Genomic DNA, 22335 nt, shown 5'->3' with positions numbered 1-22335 from the left:
TGGACTGTTATGGACAAAAACCAGACGGACATATTAAATAATCCAGGACAAAGGACAATTAACCCATGGGCATAAAACTAAAATCAACACGTCAAACATCATGATTACGGAAGTTTAAATAAGCATAATTCTTTTATTTCATATTTAATTTCCTTTATTTTATATTTAATTGCACTTCTAATTATCGCACTTTTATTTATTGTTATTTAATCGCACTTTTAATTATCGTACTTTTTAATTATCGCAATTTTATTTTATCGCATTTTTATTATTCGCAATTTCATTATCGTTATTTACTTTACGCTTTAATTTAAGTCTTGTATTTATTTTATATTTTACATTAGGTTTTAACTGCGACTAAAATCTTGAAATCGACAAACCGGTCATTAAACGGTAAAAACCCCCCTTTATAATAATAATATTACTTATATATATATTTGTATTTTTATAAAAGTAAACTAATATAGCGTTGAGCTTTGTTTAAAGATTTCCCTGTGGAACGAACCGGACTTACTAAAAACTACACTACTGTACGATTAGGTACACTGCCTATAAGTGTTGTAGCAAGGTTTAAGTATATCCATTCTATAAATAAATAAATATCTTGTGTAAAATTGTATCGTATTTAATAGTGTTTTCTGCTAAAATTAATAACTATTTTATATACACCTCGCATAACATCAATTAGCACATTTCACATTCTTTTCAGTTTCAACAAGTTCCTTCAAGAAATTAGGATTTGATTTACCCATTTTTGCATTAATTTTCTCATACATTAAGCTAATTTGATGGTATTTTTTAGATTTACGATTAACAATAATATCATCAAAATCAACATCAGAAGAATGCACAAAATGCGATGGCAAACCAGCTTGAAAGTAATCAGAATGATATAATCCTGGAATCTTTTTGGAAGCTCCATCTAAGATCTTAGGATCTTCAAAACCCAACCCCCACTTTTCACCATGAATCGTTTTTGGTCTATTCATGAAAATCGTTTGTTTTGAAAGTTCCATATCCATGATAGCTTTGGATTGCTTTGTTCGATAGAGTTTTTCCTCATATCGAGCAAGTTGAGCTTTCATTAGAACAGACTCTTTTGACAACGAAGAGATTTCAGTGTCTTTTTCAATTATTTCGTTTTCCAAATGAATAATTTTCTTGTTCAGCTTTGAAAGTGTGGGTTCATGTTGGTTTTTTAAATCAGAAAGATCTTTTTCTAAGAATTGAACTTTTTCTGCAAGTCGTTCAGATTTTAAACGATAATCAGTTCGTTCGACTTTAATCGGATGAATTGTCTTTTTAAGATCTTCCAACTCAGATTCCGATGAGCTGAGTTGGACGGTCAACTTTTGCAATTCCGATTGTAATTTGGATGAAGATGGTTTGGTCTCAGAAAGTTTGATTTTATCTTTTAAAACCTTGTTTTTAGATTTTAAGCCTTTAACTTCTTTTGACATTGAGACCAGATTCATCATCAAGTCATTTTGCATTTTTATAAAATCAGGGGAGATTTCAGTTGATTGTACCTCATCATCGTCAGATGTTGAGTCAGAATTCTCCAATGCTTCCTTAGCTTTGATGAGCTTAGTCACCTTGCAAACATTTGCATGTTCCACCTCTGAGTCTGAATCATCAGTCCAGTTAAACCAAGTATCATCAACCGGTTTCAGCTCTCCCCCAGTTTCCACAATCTTAGCCATCAACATTTTCTTCTTGTAGTAAGCTGTGTCCTTCTTCTTAGGCATATTGCACTCACGAGAGTAATGACCAGCTTTGCCACAATTAAAATAGATTGAATCTTTCTTCTTAGAATCATCAGCACGTTGTTGTTTGGATTGATCAGCTTTCTTGTAGTACGAGGAAGATGATGAGTGTTTGCGTTGATTGCTTGATTTGCCTTTAAACTTGTGTTTGTTCAAGGCGTTTGTGAACATGGCTGCCATCTTGACTAACTTAAGGTGTGAATCATCAACATCAGAAAGATTTAACTCTTCAGAATCAGTTGATTCTTCAACAAGCACTTTCTTGGACAAGCTTTTGGAAGTCGTAAAAGATTTGCTCTTCTTTTTGGTAATTAGGGCAAGAGGATCGCCCGGAGAAGACTCTTTCCTTCCTTCTTGAAGTTTAGACACCTCAGGTTGGTAATGCATAAGAACTCCAACAAGCTCATGAATAGTCAACTTGTCAATCTCTTTGGTAGATCGAACAATGGTTCCATAAGGAAGCCAATCAGCATTGAGCTTTTTGAGGAATTTCATGTTGACTTCAGCATGTACTTTTACAATCTTACACCTTTTCAACTCATTAAGAACACCATTGAAATGATGATAGGTATCCTTGAGTAGTTCTTCTGGTTCCTGCTTGAAATCTTCATACAATCCCAAAGCCTTATTCAATTTAGTAACGTCTGACATGTCATAACCTTCTTGTTGTCGTTTGATCTCATCCCATATATCTTTTGCAGTAGTGTTTCTATCAACATTTTCAAATAGCTCATATGGGATAGCTTGCATGACAATATTCTTAGCCTCTATGTCACCCTGAGCTCTTTCACGTTTATCACCAGAAAGTTCATAGACTGGAATTGGCATACCAGTATCCAGATGGAAATCAACAACTGGACCATCTCTCAGAGAAGCCCAAATATGTTTAGCTTTCTCACCCTTATAGTCTATGTACTGAGTAATACGATGAAGCCACTGAGTGTACTTGCCATCAAACAACACTGGAGGTCGGGAATCTGATCCAATGATAAGAGTATCTTGTGTAGACATCTTAATTTGAGGTAGATTCGGTATAGATTCGGTATTAAACACAATCAATGATCAGGGTTCAGTATAAAATCTAACAAGAATGTCAGATTCGGTAAAAGATTCGGTACAGTAGTAGATTCGGCAAGTGGTTCGGTACTGTAGCAGATTCGGTAACCATTCGGTAAACCAGATTCTGTATCAGAAACTGATAAGAATCACAAGTAACACACTCAAATTCGGTATGGATTCGGTAACCACATGTAACGACCCGGATTTTTCCGATCGTTTTATACTTATGAGATTAATATTTACATAAAATAAACCTTACCAACATGATAAGCAATCCAAACTGTTGAAGATATGGAGACACTATTTATATGGAGTTAAATGCACTGTGTTTACTGATCATAAAAGCCTTCAACATATTTTCGACCAGAAACAGCTGAACATGAGGCAACGTAGGTGGGTCGAGCTGATAAACGACTACGATTGTGAGATTCGCTATCATCTCGGGAAAGCGAATGTAGTGGCCGACGCTTTAAGCAGAAAGGAACGGGAACCAATTCGAGTACGAGCGATGAACATAAAAATTCGCATGAATCTTAACTCACAAATCAAAGAGGCTCAACGAGAAGCTCTTACTAAAGAAAACATAGGAAATGAAATAATGAAGAAGTATGAGAAGCAACTCGTTATACGAGAAGACGGAATTCGATATTTTGCAAACCGTATTTGGGTACCGAAGTTGGGTGGATTAAGGAAGTTGATATTGAATGAGGCGCACAAGACAAGATACTCGATACATCCTGGAGTTGGAAAGATGTACCAAGATCTTAAGACGCATTATTGGTGGCCTAATTTAAAGACAAACGTTGCAACATATGTTGGGGAATGTTTAACTTGTTCTAAAGTTAAAGCAAAACACCAGAAGACGTCAGGGTTACTTCAACAAACAGAAATCCCAGAATGGAAATGGGACGGTATTACCATGGATTTCATCACAAAGTTACCTAAGACTGCCTGTGGTTATGACACCATTTGGGTAATAGTTGATCGTCTCACCAAATCTGCACATTTCTTGCCTATAAAGGAAACGGATAGAATGGAGAAACTATTACGATTATACATAAAGGAAATTGTTTCAAGGCATGGAATACCTATTTCCATTATATCCGATCGTGATAGTAGATTTACATCAAAGTTCTGGCAATCATTACAGGAGGCCCTAGGAACTCGTTTGGATATGAGCACCGCATATCATCCACAAACTGACGGGCAGAGTGAAAGAACAATTCAGACTCTTGAAGACATGCTCAGGGCATGTGTGATCGATTTTGGAAACGGATGGGATAAATATCTACCATTAGCAGAATTCTCGTATAATAACAGTTATCATGCGAGCATTAAAGCTGCACCATTCGAAGCACTGTATGGAAGGAAGTGTAGATCCCCTATCTGTTGGAATGGAGTAGGAGATCGACAATTAACTGGTCCCGAGATCATACACGAAATGACTGAGAAGATAGTACAAATTAAGGAGAGATTGAAAACAGCCCGTAGTCGCCAAAAGAGCTACGCCGATGTCCGAAGGAAACAATTAGAGTTTCAGATCGGTGACATGGTTATGTTAAAGGTGTCACCTTGGAAAGGTGTAATACGTTTCGGTAAAAGGGGTAAACTGAACCCAAGGTATGTAGGCCCGTTCAAGATCATCGAACACATTGGACCGGTAGCTTATCGACTCGAGTTACCGCAACAACTCGCCGGAGTACATAATACATTTCACGTCTCAAACCTCAAGAAATGTCTTGCAAAGGAAGATCTCACCATTCCTCTTGAAGAAATCCAAGTCGACGAGAAACTACAATTCATAGAAGAACCAGTCGAAATCATTGACCGTGAAGTTAAACAACTCAAGCAGAGCAACATACCAATCGTCAAGGTTCGTTGGAATGCTCGAAGAGGTCCCGAGTTTACTTGGGAACGAGAGGATCAGATGAAACAAAAGTACCCACATTTGTTTCCCGAGAACGCAAAATAGGTACAACTTTAAAATTTCGGGACGAACTTTATTTAACGGGTAGGTACTGTAACGACCCGGATTTTTCCGATCGTTTTATACTTATGAGATTAATATTTACATAAAATAAACCTTACCAACATGATAAGCAATCCAAACTGTTGAGACTTATGTTTTTGAAAAGAGTTTCACACAACGTTTGACCGTCCAATTTGACCGATGATATCACGAACTATATAACACACGATAATTATACGATTATGTATATGTACATATCTATACATATTTAACATGATTTAAGGATGGTTTAACATTTCATTGTGAACTAACAACAATGAGTTATAAGTATACTTTGAGACCACTAACTTAAGTTTTCAAAACGATAACTATATGTAACGTTCTTTGACATATATATTATTGTGTTGGTGATCTATGTCACCAATATGATTTAAGTGTAATGGGATTAATTTGTAACCAAAATAATCTTGATAAATATCGAACAAGTTTGGGGAAGTGTGGAGTGCACACTTGTTTGAACTTATCTTGATTATGACGGGGGTTCGGGGGCAGCGCCCCCGATAAGCGGGGTCCAAGGGGTGGCAACCCCTGGCGGGGTCCAAGGGGCAGAGCCCCTGGCTGGGGTCAAGCTACCAGGTCAGCTTGGAAATTTTTTTTTGGGCTAACATTGCTTTATTAAAAATGTCTTAAAATTTTATTTTGGCCCGGTTTGACCCAAAAATAAAAGCCCAGTTTTGAGCATCTTTTACAGTTATAAACCCGTCCATATTTGAATTCTCGTTCCGATTCCTCAAAATTTCTACAAGTATATCTAGGGTATATGTAACAGTATCATACCCAGCTTCTATACGTATTTACTATTGGTATATACCAACAATAAACTTCAATGATCAGCCACTAGACATGATGTTACATGTGGGAACCAGTCATTTAACCTCATGTGTGACTTTAGTGCAAGAAAACAAACTAAATCTCCTATATATCCATCCCATAATCATGCTATTTTGTGCACACACACATACAATTTTATTTCCAATTTTCTTTTAAGTTAATTCACTCCCTAATCTCTCTTCATTTACCTACTCAAGAACGTATCAATATAGTCATCCGATTTCAAGGAGATTACTTCCAATCTTTCAATCCCACTCCACCACTCTTTTGATTCCAAGATTTTTCTTACCTTTTCCAGTAGCTTTGTCCAAGTAACTTGAGGTAGTAATCTTATTCATAACCTTATTCGATTCATATTTATATAGCTATCTTATTTTGTGTTGTAAAATTTTAACAACAAGAACATAGTTTGAGTGATTTCAAACTTGTTCGCAAACTAAATAGTTCCTTCTAATTTGATTTTTAAAAAGACACTTCAAGACCTGTAATATATTATATTATGACAAAATCGGATTAATCATATCTTGGCTAATTAACATAATATTTAATATATATTTATTTATGATTTGATTTTATATATTTCAGGACCACCCGTAAACAACACGAGAAGATTAATCATAAGACCTCATGATTGTACGCAACACGTCATTTGACAACACGGTACTTTATGTACGCAACACGTCATTTGACAACATGGTACCATGGGTCAAGATTAATTCTGATCAATACGAATACTATGGGGTCTTTATTTATTTTATTGAGCAACTAATTGTGGACCACTAACATCGGACTGCTAACTACGGACTAAGAAAATATTAAAAGTATTAAAAGTATATATATATATATAACGATTACTTAAAAAGAAAATATGTTGATATATTATATATATGGTTAGGTTCGTGATATCTATCGGAGACCAAGTCGTGATAAATACCTTCAAGGCAAAAGTGAGTATATAGTCCCACTTTTAAACTCTAAATATTTCGGGATGAGAATACATGCATTTTATGATTTACGTTATGGACACAAGTGATTAAAAATATATATTCTACGTTGAGTTGTACCACTGGCATACTTCCCTGTAACTTGGTAACTATTATTTACATGAGGTATTGTAAACACGAATCCTGTTGATAGATCTATCGGGCCTGACAACCCCAACCGGACTGGACGACCAGTATTCAACGGTTGCACAGTACTTCGTTTCGGTGACTACACTTGGTACGGTGTAGTAAGATTTCATAATAAAGGGAATATGCGACGTTGATTAAATGTTAAGTATGGTTATCAAGTGCTCAACAACTTAGAATATTTTTATTAAAACGTTTATATATGAAATCTTGTGGTCTATATTTATGACGCTGCCGGCATTAAACCTATATCTCACCAACTTTATGTTGACGTTTTAAGCATGTTTATTCTCAGGTGATAACTAAAAGCTTCCGCTGCAACATGTTGAATTTAAGCAAGATCTTGAGTATGCATATTTGTGTCAAAAATAAAACTGCATATCGGAGGATTTGTAATGTAAAATATGTTGGAGGTCGTATTGTTATTATCACATGTAAAGTTTGTAAGTCTAAGATTATCGCTAAACGATAATCATTATTAAGTTGTTTAAACCTTGTATTTGTAATAAAAGCTATGGTTTGTATTGTAAAAACGAATGCAGTTTTTGAAAAATGTCGCATATAGAGGTCAATACCTCACGATGAAATCATATGTTATTGTATTCGTCCTTATGGTTAAGGTCGGGTTATGACACCACACAACTTGAAGCCTCAGAATACTTAAAACCAAAGAATTAAGTGAAACCGAGATTCTGATTCAGTAAATGACTCGGTAGTCAAATTCTGTAAAATATTATGTGTAAACTCAATTAAATTCCCTTGAATTAGATTTGGTAACCTTGCTGCACAAGAAAACAATTTAGTAATAAACAGAATATCAATGATACCGAAGATTCAGGATACCGAATGTCAACTGTAGCAGTTGACAATACCGAGTCTAAGTCTAAAACTTAGAAATATAATAGAATCCTTTCTCAAACCACCCCAATTAGCTGCGTATGATCAAACTGAATGTGATAGAATCACAAACACACCACAATTTGCAACACTTAAGATGAATTTCCAGTAATGAAGCAGATTCAGTATGACAGTTACGATACCGAGTGTTGATCAAATCTTCAAAACTTGAAGAATTGAAGAAATTGAACCGACAGAAATGTGATTTAACACCTCACGAACACAACTGAATCTTTAAATCTTCACAAAACACCAGAATCAAGCTTGAATTAAGCAATACCGAGAGTTTTAGCCACAAACTCTAAAAATCAACTTGATTCTCCATAATTGAAGTTAATAAGCTGTAATGATGATCGAAACTCTTTCTAATAAACCTAGTACACCTTCGCTGAACTTATCACAAGAATCTGAACGTCAGATTATCAAATTCGATAATACCGAATGTGATTCATTTTACCGAGAGTATTCAGATTCTGTAATCTACAATCTCTAGATCGATATTGTGATGTAGAATCACTTCCTGGAAGCTCTGATACCAAATGATAGGTCAGGTCATGTTGAGATTAAGAGAAAAGATAAGATAGAGTGAGATTCGGTATATAGGAAGAAGACTCGGTATGAGAGAGAATCGGTAAAATTACATTCCACAGCTTCTAGAACTCGGTTACAATACAATGGCTATCTAATTAGGACTACTTAGGTTCCTTATATAGCCCTCTTAAAAGGAACCTTCATTTAAAGCTTAATTCACATTAACACTATACAACTTCGGGGTCCTAACATGTACCATATAGATAATGCCTCCACAATTTCAATTCAAAAACCACCACAGACATTTCTAAGTCTTGTGCTGGATAATTCTTTTCATTGGGTTTCAACTGTTGAGAAGCATATGCAATTACACATTCTCTTTGCATCAATACACAACCTAAACCGGATAATGGCGCATCATAATACACCACAAAATCGTTTGATCCTTCAGGTAGGGCTAACACTAGAGCTTAACTCGAAAATTGTTTCAAAGTTTGGAACGCAGTTTCCTGTTCAACACTCCATTGAAAAGACACATCTTTTCTAGTTAGTTTCATCAAGGGGCTGCGATCTTTAAAAGATCTTTAATAAACCGTCGGTAGTAACCGCCAAATCCTAGGAAACTCTTGACCTCTTTCGAATTCTTTGGTGAATTCCAATTCATCGTAGCCTCAATTTTAGATGGATCGACTTTAATACCTTCGGCACAGATAATATGACCCAAAAATTGAACCTTACGTAACCAGAACTCACACTTAGGAAAATTCACATAGAGTTTCTCACGTTTCAAAAGTTCTAACACTTGGCACAAATGCTCTGTATGTACAGATTTGGTTTTCGAATAAATCAATATGTCATCAATGAATTCTATCACAAATTTATCGAGAAACTATCGACACACTCGATTAATCAAATCCATGAAATTTGCTGGCGCATTCGTTAACCCAAACGGCATTACTAGAAACTCATAATGACCGTACCTAGTACGAAATGTTGTTTTTGGAATATCAGATTCAGCAACATGAACATGATGATACCCGGAACGCAAATCAATTTTCTAAAAGAACGAAGCTCCTTGAAGCTGATCGAATAAATCATCTATCCTCGGAAGAGGATACTTATTCTTCATTGTTTTTTTGTTCAATTGCGGATAATCAATACACATTCAGAATGCCACGTCTTTCTTTTTCACGAACAACACTAGTGCACCCCATGGCGAAGAACTCGGACGAATAAACCCGTGGTCCAACAGTTCTTGAATTTGAGACATCATTTCATGTATCTTAGATAGACCTAACCTATACGGAGCTTTAGCAACTGGAGTAGCCCCTATCACTAGGTCAGTTTTATACTCTACTTCTCTAATCGACGCTAAGAATGGTAGATCATCTGGACACACTTCCGAATATTCAGACACCACAGGGATATCAGACACTACCTTTTTTTCTTTCTTCACGTCGATCAAATAGTCTAGGAAGGAATCACATCACTTGGTTAAGGATTTCCGGGCTTTCAACATTGAGATAAGAGGACAACAGAACCCGCCACATTCTCCTCGAGCTATAACCCGTCTCCCATCAGTCAAAGGAAAAGATATGATCTTTTTATGGCACTTAATACTAGCCTTATGGTTACTTAGCCAATCCATGCCTAGCACTACATCGAAACTAGGTATACGCATCACTAGGAAAGTCACAAGAAATAGACTACCCTTAATATCAATGGTAGCTCCAGACACACACAATGTGACTCGAACCATTCTACTGTCACCCATATCAACACTTAAAGGTTCAGTAATCACATTAACAGGCACATTCAATTTGTACAGAACATAGTTGACATAAATGAGCGATTTGCTCCAGAATCAAATAACATACGAGCCTGCACGACATTTCTTAAAAACATACCGGTGATTGCATCATTAGTATCAGTAGCAGCTTCTACTGACATTTGGAAGGCTCTTGCTTTAGGTGGTGGAGGATTCTTTTGTTTCTGCTCGTGGAGGTAGCAGAAGATCCTCCGGCTGATAGTGCACATACCCCTGACCCTAACCCTACCCCGGAATACACTTTCCTTGCAGACGGACACTCTGCACATCTATGACCTTCTTTCTGAAACTTCCAATGCACATTATTCTTGAATGAACAATCTTGAAGCTCATGTCCCAATGTACCACAATGTAAACATCATTTCGTTAATGCTGAACATTGCCCACTGTGCAAAGATTTACAAGTTCTATACCATGTTCTTTGACCACTTGACACTGATATACCTTGGCTAGAAGTAGCAAATCTAGCGATTGTTTGGTACTCAGGCTTTAAAATTTCCACAAAGCATTGCACTCGAGACTGCTCATTGGGAACCCACTTATGAGCGAATCTCATCTTATCCATAAAATGTTCAAAAACTTCATCCACTGTCATATTCCCCACCATCTTCATTTCCATAAACTCTTGCTTCAATTGGTTAATATCGTACGTCATACAATATTGTTCACAAACCTTTGCAGAAAATTGTTTCCAAGTAACTTGGTTGAGTTGTTCCTTAGACAAAGGAGCTATTATCAAATCCCACAACACTAAAGCTCTATTCTTTAAAAGTCTAATGGCATAGACCACTCTTAATTTAGGTTCACATTAAAAGGCCTCAAGCGCCCGACCAAATTCTCGTAACCAATTCATTATCAATACTGGATCAAACTGAACGAAATATTCGGGAGGCTTGCAATCGAGAAATTGCTTAAATGTGCACTTCTTCTTTATTTCAACTATAGGTTGTTGAAACATAAGATTCTGCAAGGGATTCATCATTGAATTCAGATAAGGATATTGAAATTGAGGAGGGTATGGTGGATACTGATATTGTACTTGCGGTGGCACTTCACACTGATTTTGTGATGGTTGAGAGGTATTTACCACTGTCACTGACATACTAGGGTATTGTAAACCCTGGAGGTACTTGGGGTTCACCACTTTTAGGATTACTTGTTGCATTAACAAAATGCCTCTACTGTTGTTCTAATATCTTCACTCTATCCTTATATTCTTTTAACTTAGTTTCCAATTCAAAAACATATTCAGCTTGATCTTGCTCTGCAATAAGCTCCTTTAAAGATTCTCTGAAGATTCTGAGTCGAGGGTTCAGAGGGACACCCTCATTTCTTTTTTCGTCAGCAGTACCTGTCTAATCACATCATCTCACAAAAGTTTATTAGATAATTCATTAGTACTTATCACTAACTCCCACTTGTATGTTTGACACAACTCAGGGTTTAGGAACATGAAACTCGCGTGTACATGCTGCCAAAACTACGCTCTGATGTAACACCGTACTTTTTTATTCACTGCGAAAGACTTTAAGACACATCATATATATATATATATATATATATATATATATATATATATATATATATATATATATATATATATACATTATATATGTTAATGAAAACACATGTGTTACTTAATTACAAACATATTACAAAACAGTTTATACAAAACATCAGAGTTATCAAGTGTGTCAAACTTGACTTCAATCCCTACCACACTCATCCCAAAACATATTGTACGTCACCTGCAGGGAAACAACACTATGGGAAATTTAGCACAACGCTAAGTGAATGTAAATACCTAAATAGACATCACTATAAGCATCAAACACAACTTAAGTCACTGGTTAGTAATCACATAATATCACAAGAGGACCGGCGGCTTGTACGGGCCATTAACTACTAGCAGATCAAACTAGAGTTTACCGATAGTCTCTATTACTGATCACAGGTATAGTCCTTCTAACGTGACCCACTCGTCATTTAAACTATACCACCAATCATTAATACTTGGACCCAACACTTACCTCAGAAAAACACCATAAAAAAAGGGTTGACCTCTTCCGTCCGAAAACATCAAGACGGTATCACCGGGTGTACACGTAGTCACATAGAAATCACCGGGTGTACATATAGTTACATAGAATCATTACACTGGTCACAGACTCACTACACATTCTAATCATAAGCATGGCATGGGTCATTATACTTTTCATTGTGTAACCATATCCGTAAGGATAATCCCTGTAACACCGTACATTTTTTATTCACAGAGGAAGACTTTAAAACACGTCATATGTATATATATATATACATATATATATATATATATATATACATATATATATATATATATATATATATATATATATATATATATATATATATATATATACACACACACACACACAAAATATATATAACGTTAATACAAACACAAGTGTTACTTATTTATAAACCATATTATAAAATAGTTTATACAACACATCAGAGTTATCACGAGTGTCAAACATCACTTCAGCCTGCCACTGTATATCACCTGCATAAAAAGAACACTGTGGAGAACCGATAAGTGAATGGATATCCATATTATACTCACAATACCTGATTCACAAATCTCTATACATGATAGTGCTCCAAATGAACATATATTTAGTCACAATATCAACCCAATATGTAAAGTTTTTATTTGCAATTGTTCTAATTCCAAGTAATATTCGTTTAAATAAATAAGTGTGAAGACTGAAGACGCAAATGAAGATTTGAAGACGCAAATGATCAAAAAGCTCAAATGTACAAGATAAAATCCAAGTGGTTCAATTTATTGATGATTATCATCTAAATAATGATAAGAGTACAAGTCGCGAAACGCAAAGTACAAGATATCTAAGCATACGAAAGAACGTTCGAAAATCCGAAACTGTGACATAAATCGGGCATAAATGTACGACTCAACGGAGCTAAAATTACAAGTCAACTATGCACAAGAATATAATATAATATATATATATAATTATATAAAATTATATATATATATATATATATATATATATATATATATATATATATATATATATATATATATATTAAATCAAAGCCGCCCACGTTTTAAACTCAAAGTGAGCTGTTACAGCTGGCCATGCGATCGCATGGCCAGGAAGCACTAAAGTCATACGATCGCATGAGGTGCTGTAGCTGGCCAAGTCCTATAAATTGCAACGTTTTCGGCCGAATTGTGTACACCTTTTTCAATCTTTCTTTCTCTCTATGTAATATATATTTATAATTTTAATTATAATTATAATTAAGATTAATAATAAATTATGGTTTAGTTGGGTTATTGTAAGAAATGTTTTACGGGTTTTAAGTTGAAACTCTGTCCGTGTAACGCTACGCGATAAATAATCACTGTAAGCTATGTTCTTCCTTTTTAAATTAATGTCTCGTAACTAAGTTATAATTATGCTTATTTGAGCCGAAGTAATTGTGATGTTGGGCTAAATATTAAGATGGGGTTATTGGATTTTGTACCATAATTTGGGTTTGGACAAAAGACCGACACTTGTGAACATTGGACTATTAACTATTAATAGGTAGGGGGTATTGTCTAATTGAATGACAACTCATTGGAACCTGTCAAACCTATCTTCAAATTAGTTAATCTAATAATTATTAAATTGATTACGAATGTCCTATTTAGTGACGTTTATACGACATCATTTACAATCATTTAATTAATCAATTGGATTGGGTAATTGATTTTTCATTTTGGCCAAGTGGATAAATTAATATATCATGGACTAATTAAAACAGGGGTGGATTACATACAAGGGTAATTGGTGTAATTGTTAACAAAGTATTAAAACCTTGGATTACACGCAGTCGATAACCTGGTGTAATTATTAACAAAGTATTAAAACCTTGTTACAGTTTAAATCCCTATTTAGTTGGAATATTTGACTTCGGGAATAAGGATAATTTGACGAGCATTTTATAATTATGACCGATGGACTATTATGGACAAAAACCAAATAGGTATCAAATAATACAGGACAAAGAACAATTAACCCATGGTAATAAATTAAAATCAAAACGTCAAACATCATAATTACGGAAGTTTAAATAAGCTTAATACTTTTATTTCATATTTCCTCGTACCTTTATTTACTGTCATTTTAATTACTGCAATTTAATTTATCGCAATTTAAATTCTGTCATTTATATTATCGTCATTTATCTTTATGCTTTTTTTAAAATCGACAAACCGATCATTAAATGGTAAAAACCCCCTTTTATATATATTATTATTACTATATATAATTATATATATTTTGTATAAATATAGTTGTTAAAAATATAGCACGTAATCGCTAGCTCCCCGTGGAACGAACCGGACTTACTAAAAACTACACTACTCTACGTTTAGGTACACTGCCTGTAATTGTTGTAGCAAGGTTTAGGTATATCCATTCTATAAATAAATAAATAACTTGTGTAAATTGTATCGTATTTAATAGTATTTTGTAACAAAATATAATCTATTTCGTATACACCGCTGCACACATCAAATTTTTGGCGCCGCTGCCGGGGACTCAGTGAAACACGCTATATTAAAAATATATAATTCTTAATTTTAATTTCATAAAAATATTTGTATTTATAATAAGTGTTAAAAAAATAAAAAAATTAAAAAAATTATATTTTTTTTAAGATTTTTATATAATTTTAACAAGTACTTTTATTTTTGGATTTAAAATATAAGTTTAATTTAATTTATATAAATATTTTGTAATTAATCAGAAAATATAAAAATCAAATAATATATAAAGAAGTTGGGCCGAGCCGATTAAAAGCCCAAAGAATTCCTGGACTACCTGTCATGTGATCGCATGATCCAGCAGCACGAAACCCATGCTACCGCATGGATTGACTGGACTGGTCAGATACCTTAAAACATTAGTTACGCGGTAGGGTTTTTAATAATTATTATTAATTAATTAGATTTAGGGTTTTAATTTTATACAATTAGTTTAGTTTTAATTAATTTTAATTTTTATTAGTTTTATTAATTATATAAATTTAGTAATTTTATAAAAATAATATAAAAATAATATTTTTATAAAAATTGTATTTTTATAACTTTAATTTTATTTTTACTTTTTGTATCTTATTAATCGTTTAATTCGTAATTTGTATATTTATCGTTCGTAATTAGTTTTAAACTTAGTTTTTGCCGTAGTTATTTTATATTTCTAGATTTTTAGGCTTTGCCGTAAAATCCCTTAAGTGCTTTTTCTTTATATTAAGATTTAGGCGCTTCAGAATTTTGCGACGCAGTTTATAAATTTTAGTGCATTTTTAAGTTATTGCTGTTTTCCGTTTAGAATTCCTTTTAAGCTTTAATACCTTTAGACGCAAATTTTAGCTTGTTTTTCGACTTTTATTTTTTTCGACGTTTATTTTTCGACTCTTATTTTTCGACGCGCTTTTTCTATCTCATTTCTACGCTCTAGTTTTTAGGTCATATATTTTTATTTCAAAATTTCGACGAAAAATTATTTTAAGCGATTAAATTGATAGACATCCAAATTTTCTGGTTCGTAGTAATAGTTGGATTTGTTAGTGGCGAGTTGTGGGCTTCCGATTTAAAGGGTCCCGGCTACCTGCTGCATCTATTGGCTATTCGAAACGTGGGAAAAATCAGAAAAAACTATTAATTTGATAACTTATATAATTTTTATTTTTATAACTAACAGGATATTCAGTGAATGCACCGAGCAAAACGTTCACCACCTTTCATACGTTCACCACCTATAACCCGATCAAGACATCTAGCCAATATTGTCGCTGTTGATTTTTCCTTAGAATCATCATCTAGTCGAACAAGTACTCCAATTCAAATTTCCGATAATCCATTTTTTGAACCCGACTTCACAATTGAGAACCCGAAGGATATTCAAGGACAATTCCAAGATCCTGAACCACTAATCATTCATCCTAAACCACAAATCGTTAAATCAGAATCTTCTAGTGATTCGTATTCAACAAATTCAATTATGGAAGTAACTGAACCTCTAAGTATGGAAGACCGAATGAGAGCCACACGCACGGGCCAAGGTCACACCATTATTAAGCCAGATGTTAATGAGCCAGATTTTGAAATCAAATGACAAATCCTACACATGGTAACTAATCAATGCCAATATAGTGGTACGCCAAAAGAAGATCCAAACAAACATCTTATAACCTTTAATAGGATCTGTACTCTATTTAAAATCAGAGAAGTTGAGGATGAACAGATCTATCTCATGTTATTTCCCTGGACTTTAAAGGGAGAAGCCAAAGATTGGTTAGAATCGTTACCTGAATGGGCGATTGATACATGAGATGTTTTAGTTGAGAAAATTCTCAAAAGATTCTTTCCGGCATCTAAAGCCGTGAGACTTCAAGGAGAAATTGTTAGGTTCGCGCAAAAGCCAAATGAAACATTATATGAGGCATGGACAAGATTCGGGAAGTTGTTGAGAGGATGTCCTCAGCACGGTTTAGACACTTATCAAATAGTACAAATATTCTACCAAGGTATCGACGTTGCTACACGAGAAGACATCGACACAGCAGCTGGAAGTTCCATTATGAAGAAAACCGTAACCGAAGCTCACAAAATCATTGATAACACAGCCTCCCACTCACATGAGTGGCACCAATAAAAAGATATTTTTCGTTCATCTAAAGCGGCTAGAGCCGATTCTAGCCATGACTTTGATTCCGTTTCCGTAAAAATAGATGCTTTCGACAGACGAATGGAAAAGATGACTAAAGATATTCACGCAATACGAATCAGTTGTGAGCAATGCGGTGGACCACACTTAACGAAAGATTGTCACATTGAGTAAATGATGGAACAACGTGAGAATGTTTCCTACATAACCAAAGGCCGGGAAATAATTATCAGAATAATTATCAACCGCCAAGGCGAAACTTCAATCGAAATCAAAACATTCTTTACAATCCAAATGGACCCAACAATAACTCGTACAACCAACAAGGTCCGAATAACCAACCAATTCAAAACAAAACTTTCAATCAACAAAGACCTGACTTGTATAAACCACCACAACAAACCGAAGAGAAAAAGCCAAATCTGGAAGAAATGATGGCAAAGCTAATGGAATCTCAAACACAATTTATTGCAACTCAAACCCAAACGAATGAGAGGTTTGATCAGTCATTTAGAACTCAACAAGCTTCCATTCTGAATCTAGAAAAACAAGTAGGTACTCTTGCTAGATTGATGAGTGAGAGGGAACAAGGAAAGCTACCGAGTGATACTGAAGTAAATCCTCAGAATGAGAATGTTAATATGGTGTCAACAAATTCTGAAAAACCAGTACCAAAAGATGGGAAGGTTTTAGATGTGAGTAACAATGAAGAAGTTATGCCACCACCACCACCCGAGTATGTAAAGCCAGTGGTAGCACCCTACAGACCACCCATCCCGTTTCTAAGAAAAGGAGTTGAGTATGAGCAAGTAATAGGTAATAAAGTTTGTGATACCTATGGAAAGAAGAAGTAGAATAAGAAAGTGCAAGAAACAAAAACCGTAGAAGTAAACCCGGTGAAGACAGTTCCACCAAAACTTCCACCCAGGTTGGGTGATCCGGGTGATTTTTTTGTTCCTTGTCTACTTAATGATTGTGTCATGTATGATTTACTAGTAGATTTAGGTGCGAGTGTGAGTGTTATGCCTCTTTCATTATATAAGAGATTAGGAGTAGGTGAACTAAGTCCAATGAAAATGAGTGTTCGACTCCTTGATAAAACCATTAGGCACCCAGTTGGAATTGCTGACAACCTACCCGTTCAAGTAGGTAATTTAACCTTTCTAGTCGAATTTATTGTCATTGACATAGAAGAGGACTCAAACATTCCTCTAATTTTAGGTCGACCATTCTTAGCGTCCACCGGGGTGTTATTTGATGTAAGAGAGGGTAGAATGACACTTAGTAATGATGAAAAATCAATCACCTTTGTGAGTCAAAAGTCTAAATCTCCACCAACCAAGACCGTTGAACCAATAAAAACTATTGGTAAGAACCATATTGATTTACCAACTTCAACGGTAGTGCTTAACAATAATAAAACGCCTAAGTATGGGGAAGATGAAGTAACACCTAATGATGACCTGATAACAAAGAACCCCGTTGTTGATACAAAATTAAATGACCCCGTTATTAACAGTTCAATGAAGAAACTTATTAAACGGATTTGTGATGCTAGAAACAAGGGGAACTTTAAGTTATGTAACCAGTTAGTATCTAATCTATCGCCTAAAGAAAAGGCGAAACTATTTGAATTTGTGGATATTACACAGGAATCCGACCAATGGCTTAAAGCAAAAGTCACATATATGCAAGTTGATTATGGTCTAAGAGAAATTGACAATGAAGTTAATCACAATTTCGACACCACAGCTACCTAAGTGTGGGGAGATTCAAATGTTCTAAAAGAAAATGCTTTCTAGAGTTAGTTGTTCTGTTCTCGTGTAGTTCCGAGAATGGAATCCGATTGGTATTTTCCACTAGCAGACACTAAAGAACTAGTTTTCTCCCTCCATTCTGAATTTTTTGTTTTGTAGGTTTTGTATGAAATTAATACGCTTTTTAAATTTATGTTTTGTGTGAATTTAAAAACAAAAATTTGCTTTATTTCATTAAGTTTAAAAAAATGATTTCTAAAATTCGTCGTAAGTTAAAGACTAGATCAAAGAATCGAAATTGCTTTACCCAAAGACGGGGCGAAAAATTTTGTTATCATTATTTTTAATATTACTGATCTAAAGTATGCCAAAAAAATTAAAAAACCCGAAAATCTTTGTTTTTAAAACAATCGCTTTAAAATGACAATTTTTAAATTTTGTCGAGGGATGAACTAGGTAAACGTACCGAAACTACCTCTACCTAAAGTAAAAGGAAACAAAATTTTAAAAAAATTTTCATTTAAATTGTTTTAATAAATAAAGGTTTTATAATATATATATATATATATATATATATATATATATATATATATATATATATATATATATATATATATATATATATATATATATATATATATATATATATATATATATATATATATATATATATATATATATATATATGTATGTTTGTAGTTTATCTTATGTAAAACAGGGTAAAACAGCGCACTTTCAAAGACTGGCATTAAGTTCAGCAAAAACTACTAATTTTGACGATAAGACGCAAAACATATGTGAAATTACAAAAAAAGGAATGAACGATGAGGCGCGCCATCTATCATTCGACGAGCTTAGTAATTACAAACTCAGTATTTTTAATCATTTTTCTACACTAATCACCCTCATGAATTTATAATTATAGTCTGATTTCATGCAAATGAGGGCATTGCATGATCTCAAGTGTGGGGAAGGGTTATAAATTCTCTCGGGTTTACACTTGGTTTAATTGCCAAATTTTGTGAAAATTTAAAAAAAATTTCAACTAAATGAACTCAAAATCATATTTATACATATTTATGAACGATAAAACTAGGTGTTAATACCGAAATTATTGTTATCTTGGAAAGGACATAAATTGAGAAACAACCCAAAACGCTTGAATTCATTTAAAAATGGAATAGAAGAGAATAAAAAGGCAAAGAATAAAAGCTAGGTGTGGGAAGAATGCACCAAGTTCTTTAACATATATCACATATTTTTGTACAAGATTATTGCAGGTACTTTTTGCTTTAAACTAAACTAATCAGTTTTACCCGGTTTATTGTAATACTTTTGAATGAAAAGATGGATCTACATGATGAATCAATTCCATCATTAAAAGTAAGTAAAGTCTTCCAAAAAAGACACGCGCTTCTTAATTTAGGTCAGGAAGTTGTCATCCAGACCAGCTGTAGGCTGACAAAAATCTAGAAAAGTCATCTCTAAAATCAGCAGGAAATCCATGGACCTTAACATCAAACAGGGTCGCCATGTGGTCAGACTTATCCTAACCATGAGAGGATCTGTCTCGTAAAATGGCGAGGGCGCCATACAAATTAGCTTGATAAGACTAATGAATCAGACCCCCAGAAAGGATAATCTCCTTAAAGATTAAAAATCAGCTTTTAAGACTGGTATTACTCAATCCTTGAGATTGACTTTAAAGATTGAGAATTACAAACTCATGGAATTCAATGATATCTAAACTCGAGCTTGAACGAGAAAATATTTTGATCAAATTAAAACCGATTTGTTTTCTGAAAACCTATTTTCAATGCGTTCATTACCATTGAACGTAAAATCCTAAGAATTCACCTAGAATTCATTAGGTCACCTGAACCAAATTGGGTGTCAACCGTAAGAACGGTGGTTGCATAGCATGGTCGAAGATAGGACCTTGTGCCAGACCGAAAAATTATAGGGTGATCTTTACTATTTCTCCTACAAAGGATAGTAATTGCATCCGACACGTTGTAGACCATGAAAATCTGCATGTCATTAGACATTGCCTTAACAGTTGCTTGTTCATCGCTTTCCTTTACAACCGGACGGTAGTTTACCGAAAGGTAATATACGGAGCAAGTAAACTGGACGTGTGCTTTCCTAATATAATGCAAGGTTAGCAAATGGGTGACACAAAATCATAAGTTTTGAGCTAAAATTTTCAAATCTGAAACCCACAAATCACACAAAAACATTTTGCAAACACCGGTGAAGGATTATTCCAAAAAACTTATCTAGGGTAAAAGCTAGAATGAATTTTCAAAAGATAAAATATTTTCATAAAGATCCAATTTCCTTAAGGATCTAAATTTTCATAGTCACGTGGGACTTTAAACCGCCTTTCAAATGTGCACTTTGCTTTGGAAACCGAAAGTAAATCGGCTATTTGATTGCAAGTGTTGTTGACCTAAACCCGAGGCAACTGTGGATGGCACACCCACCTTTAACCATGGTTCTATTGTTACTATCATTGTTTATACCGCCGTATCAAAATCACTGATGTATAAAGTGTGAGAATAAAAAACTGATTCGAGTGAAGTGTGATTTTATTTCAAGTTCTGTATTGTTTGAGGACAAGCAACGTTCAAGTGTGGGGATATTTGATAGTGCTCCAAATGAACATATATTTAGTCGCAATATCATCCCAATATGTAAAGTTTTTAGTTGCAATTGTTCTAATTCCAAGTAATATTCGTTTAAATAAATAAGTGTGAAGACTGAAGACGTAAATGAAGATTTGAAAATGCAAATGACCAAAAAGCTCAAATGTACAAGATACAATCCAAGTGGTTCAATTTATTGATGATTATCGTCTAAATATTGATAAGAGTACAAGTCGCGGAACGCAAAGTACAAGATATCTAAGCATATGAAAGAATGTTCGAAAATCCAGAACCGAGACACGGGCGTAAATGTACGACTCAACGGAGCTAAAATTACAAGTCAACTATGCACAAGAATATAATATAATATATATATAATTATATAAAATTATATATATTATATATATATTAATTAAATCAAAGCCGCCCACGTTTTAAACTCAAAGTGGGCTGTCACAGCTGGCCATGCGATCGCATGGCCAGGAAGCACTAAAGTCATGTGATCGCATGAGGTGCTGTAGCTGGCCAAGTCCTATAAATTACAACGTTTTCGGCCGAATTGTGTACACCTTTTTCAATCTTTCTTTCTCTCTATGTAATATATATTTATAATTATAATTTTAATTATAATTAAGATTAATAATAAATTATGGTTTAGTTGGGTTATTGTAAGAAATGTTTTACTGGTTTTAAGTCGAAACTCTGTCCGTGTAACGCTACGCGATAAATAATCACTGTAAGCTATGTTCTTCCTTTTAAAATTAATGTCTCGTAACTAAGTTATTATTATGCTTATTTGAGCCGAAGTAATTGTGATGTTGGGTTAAATATTAAGATATGGTTATTGGATTTTGTACCATAATTCGGGTTTGGACAAAAGACAGACACTTGTGAACATTGGACTATTGACTATTAATAGGTAGGGGGTATTGTCTAATTAAATGACAACTCATTGGAACCTGTCGAACCTATCTTCAAATTAGTTAATCTAATAATTATTAAATTGATTACAAATGTCCTATTTAGTGACGTTTATACGACATCGTTTACAATCATTTAATTAATCAATTGGATTGAGTAATTGATTTTTCATTTTGGCCAAGTGGATAAATTAATATATCATGGACTAATTAA

The 22335-nt window shown here is 34.2% G+C and overlaps 1 protein-coding gene and 1 non-coding gene across 2 annotated transcripts; both read right to left on the bottom strand.

Annotated features, from left to right (window-relative positions):
* Positions 1-9408: 9408 nt before the first annotated feature.
* On the bottom strand, positions 9409-10340 carry LOC139853992 (uncharacterized). Its single transcript, XM_071843326.1, has 3 exons — positions 10075-10340; positions 9811-10024; positions 9409-9693 (listed from the first exon to the last, which is right to left on the bottom strand). Exons 1-3 carry the CDS (start codon positions 10338-10340, stop codon positions 9409-9411), a joined length of 765 nt encoding a protein of 254 aa, XP_071699427.1.
* Positions 10341-16514: 6174 nt separating this feature from the next.
* LOC139856565 (small nucleolar RNA R71) lies at positions 16515-16621 on the bottom strand. Its single transcript, XR_011762038.1, has one exon. It is a non-coding gene; the product is annotated as a small nucleolar RNA R71 (small nucleolar RNA).
* Between the last annotated feature and the right edge of the window lie 5714 nt (positions 16622-22335).

This window comes from Rutidosis leptorrhynchoides, chromosome 6, assembly GCF_046630445.1.
Source record: "Rutidosis leptorrhynchoides isolate AG116_Rl617_1_P2 chromosome 6, CSIRO_AGI_Rlap_v1, whole genome shotgun sequence".
NCBI classification, from domain to species: Eukaryota; Viridiplantae; Streptophyta; class Magnoliopsida; order Asterales; family Asteraceae; genus Rutidosis; species Rutidosis leptorrhynchoides.
The sequence above is the reverse complement of the archived record's forward strand: the minus strand, read 5'-3'. Positions and strand labels throughout refer to the sequence as shown.

What these genes read in the sequence shown, in the direction of transcription:
- LOC139853992 (XM_071843326.1), bottom strand. Translation starts at nt 10,340, where the DNA reads ATGTGCAGAGTGTCCGTCTGCAAGGAAAGTGTATTCCGGGGTAGGGTT. An exon ending in CGCTCATTTATGTCAACTAT is followed by an intron (nt 10,025 to 10,074) that starts GTTCTGTACAAA and finishes TGAACCTTTAAG; the next exon opens with TGTTGATATGGGTGACAGTA. An exon ending in CTTTGACTGATGGGAGACGG is followed by an intron (nt 9,694 to 9,810) that starts GTTATAGCTCGA and finishes ATCGACGTGAAG; the next exon opens with AAAGAAAAAAAGGTAGTGTC.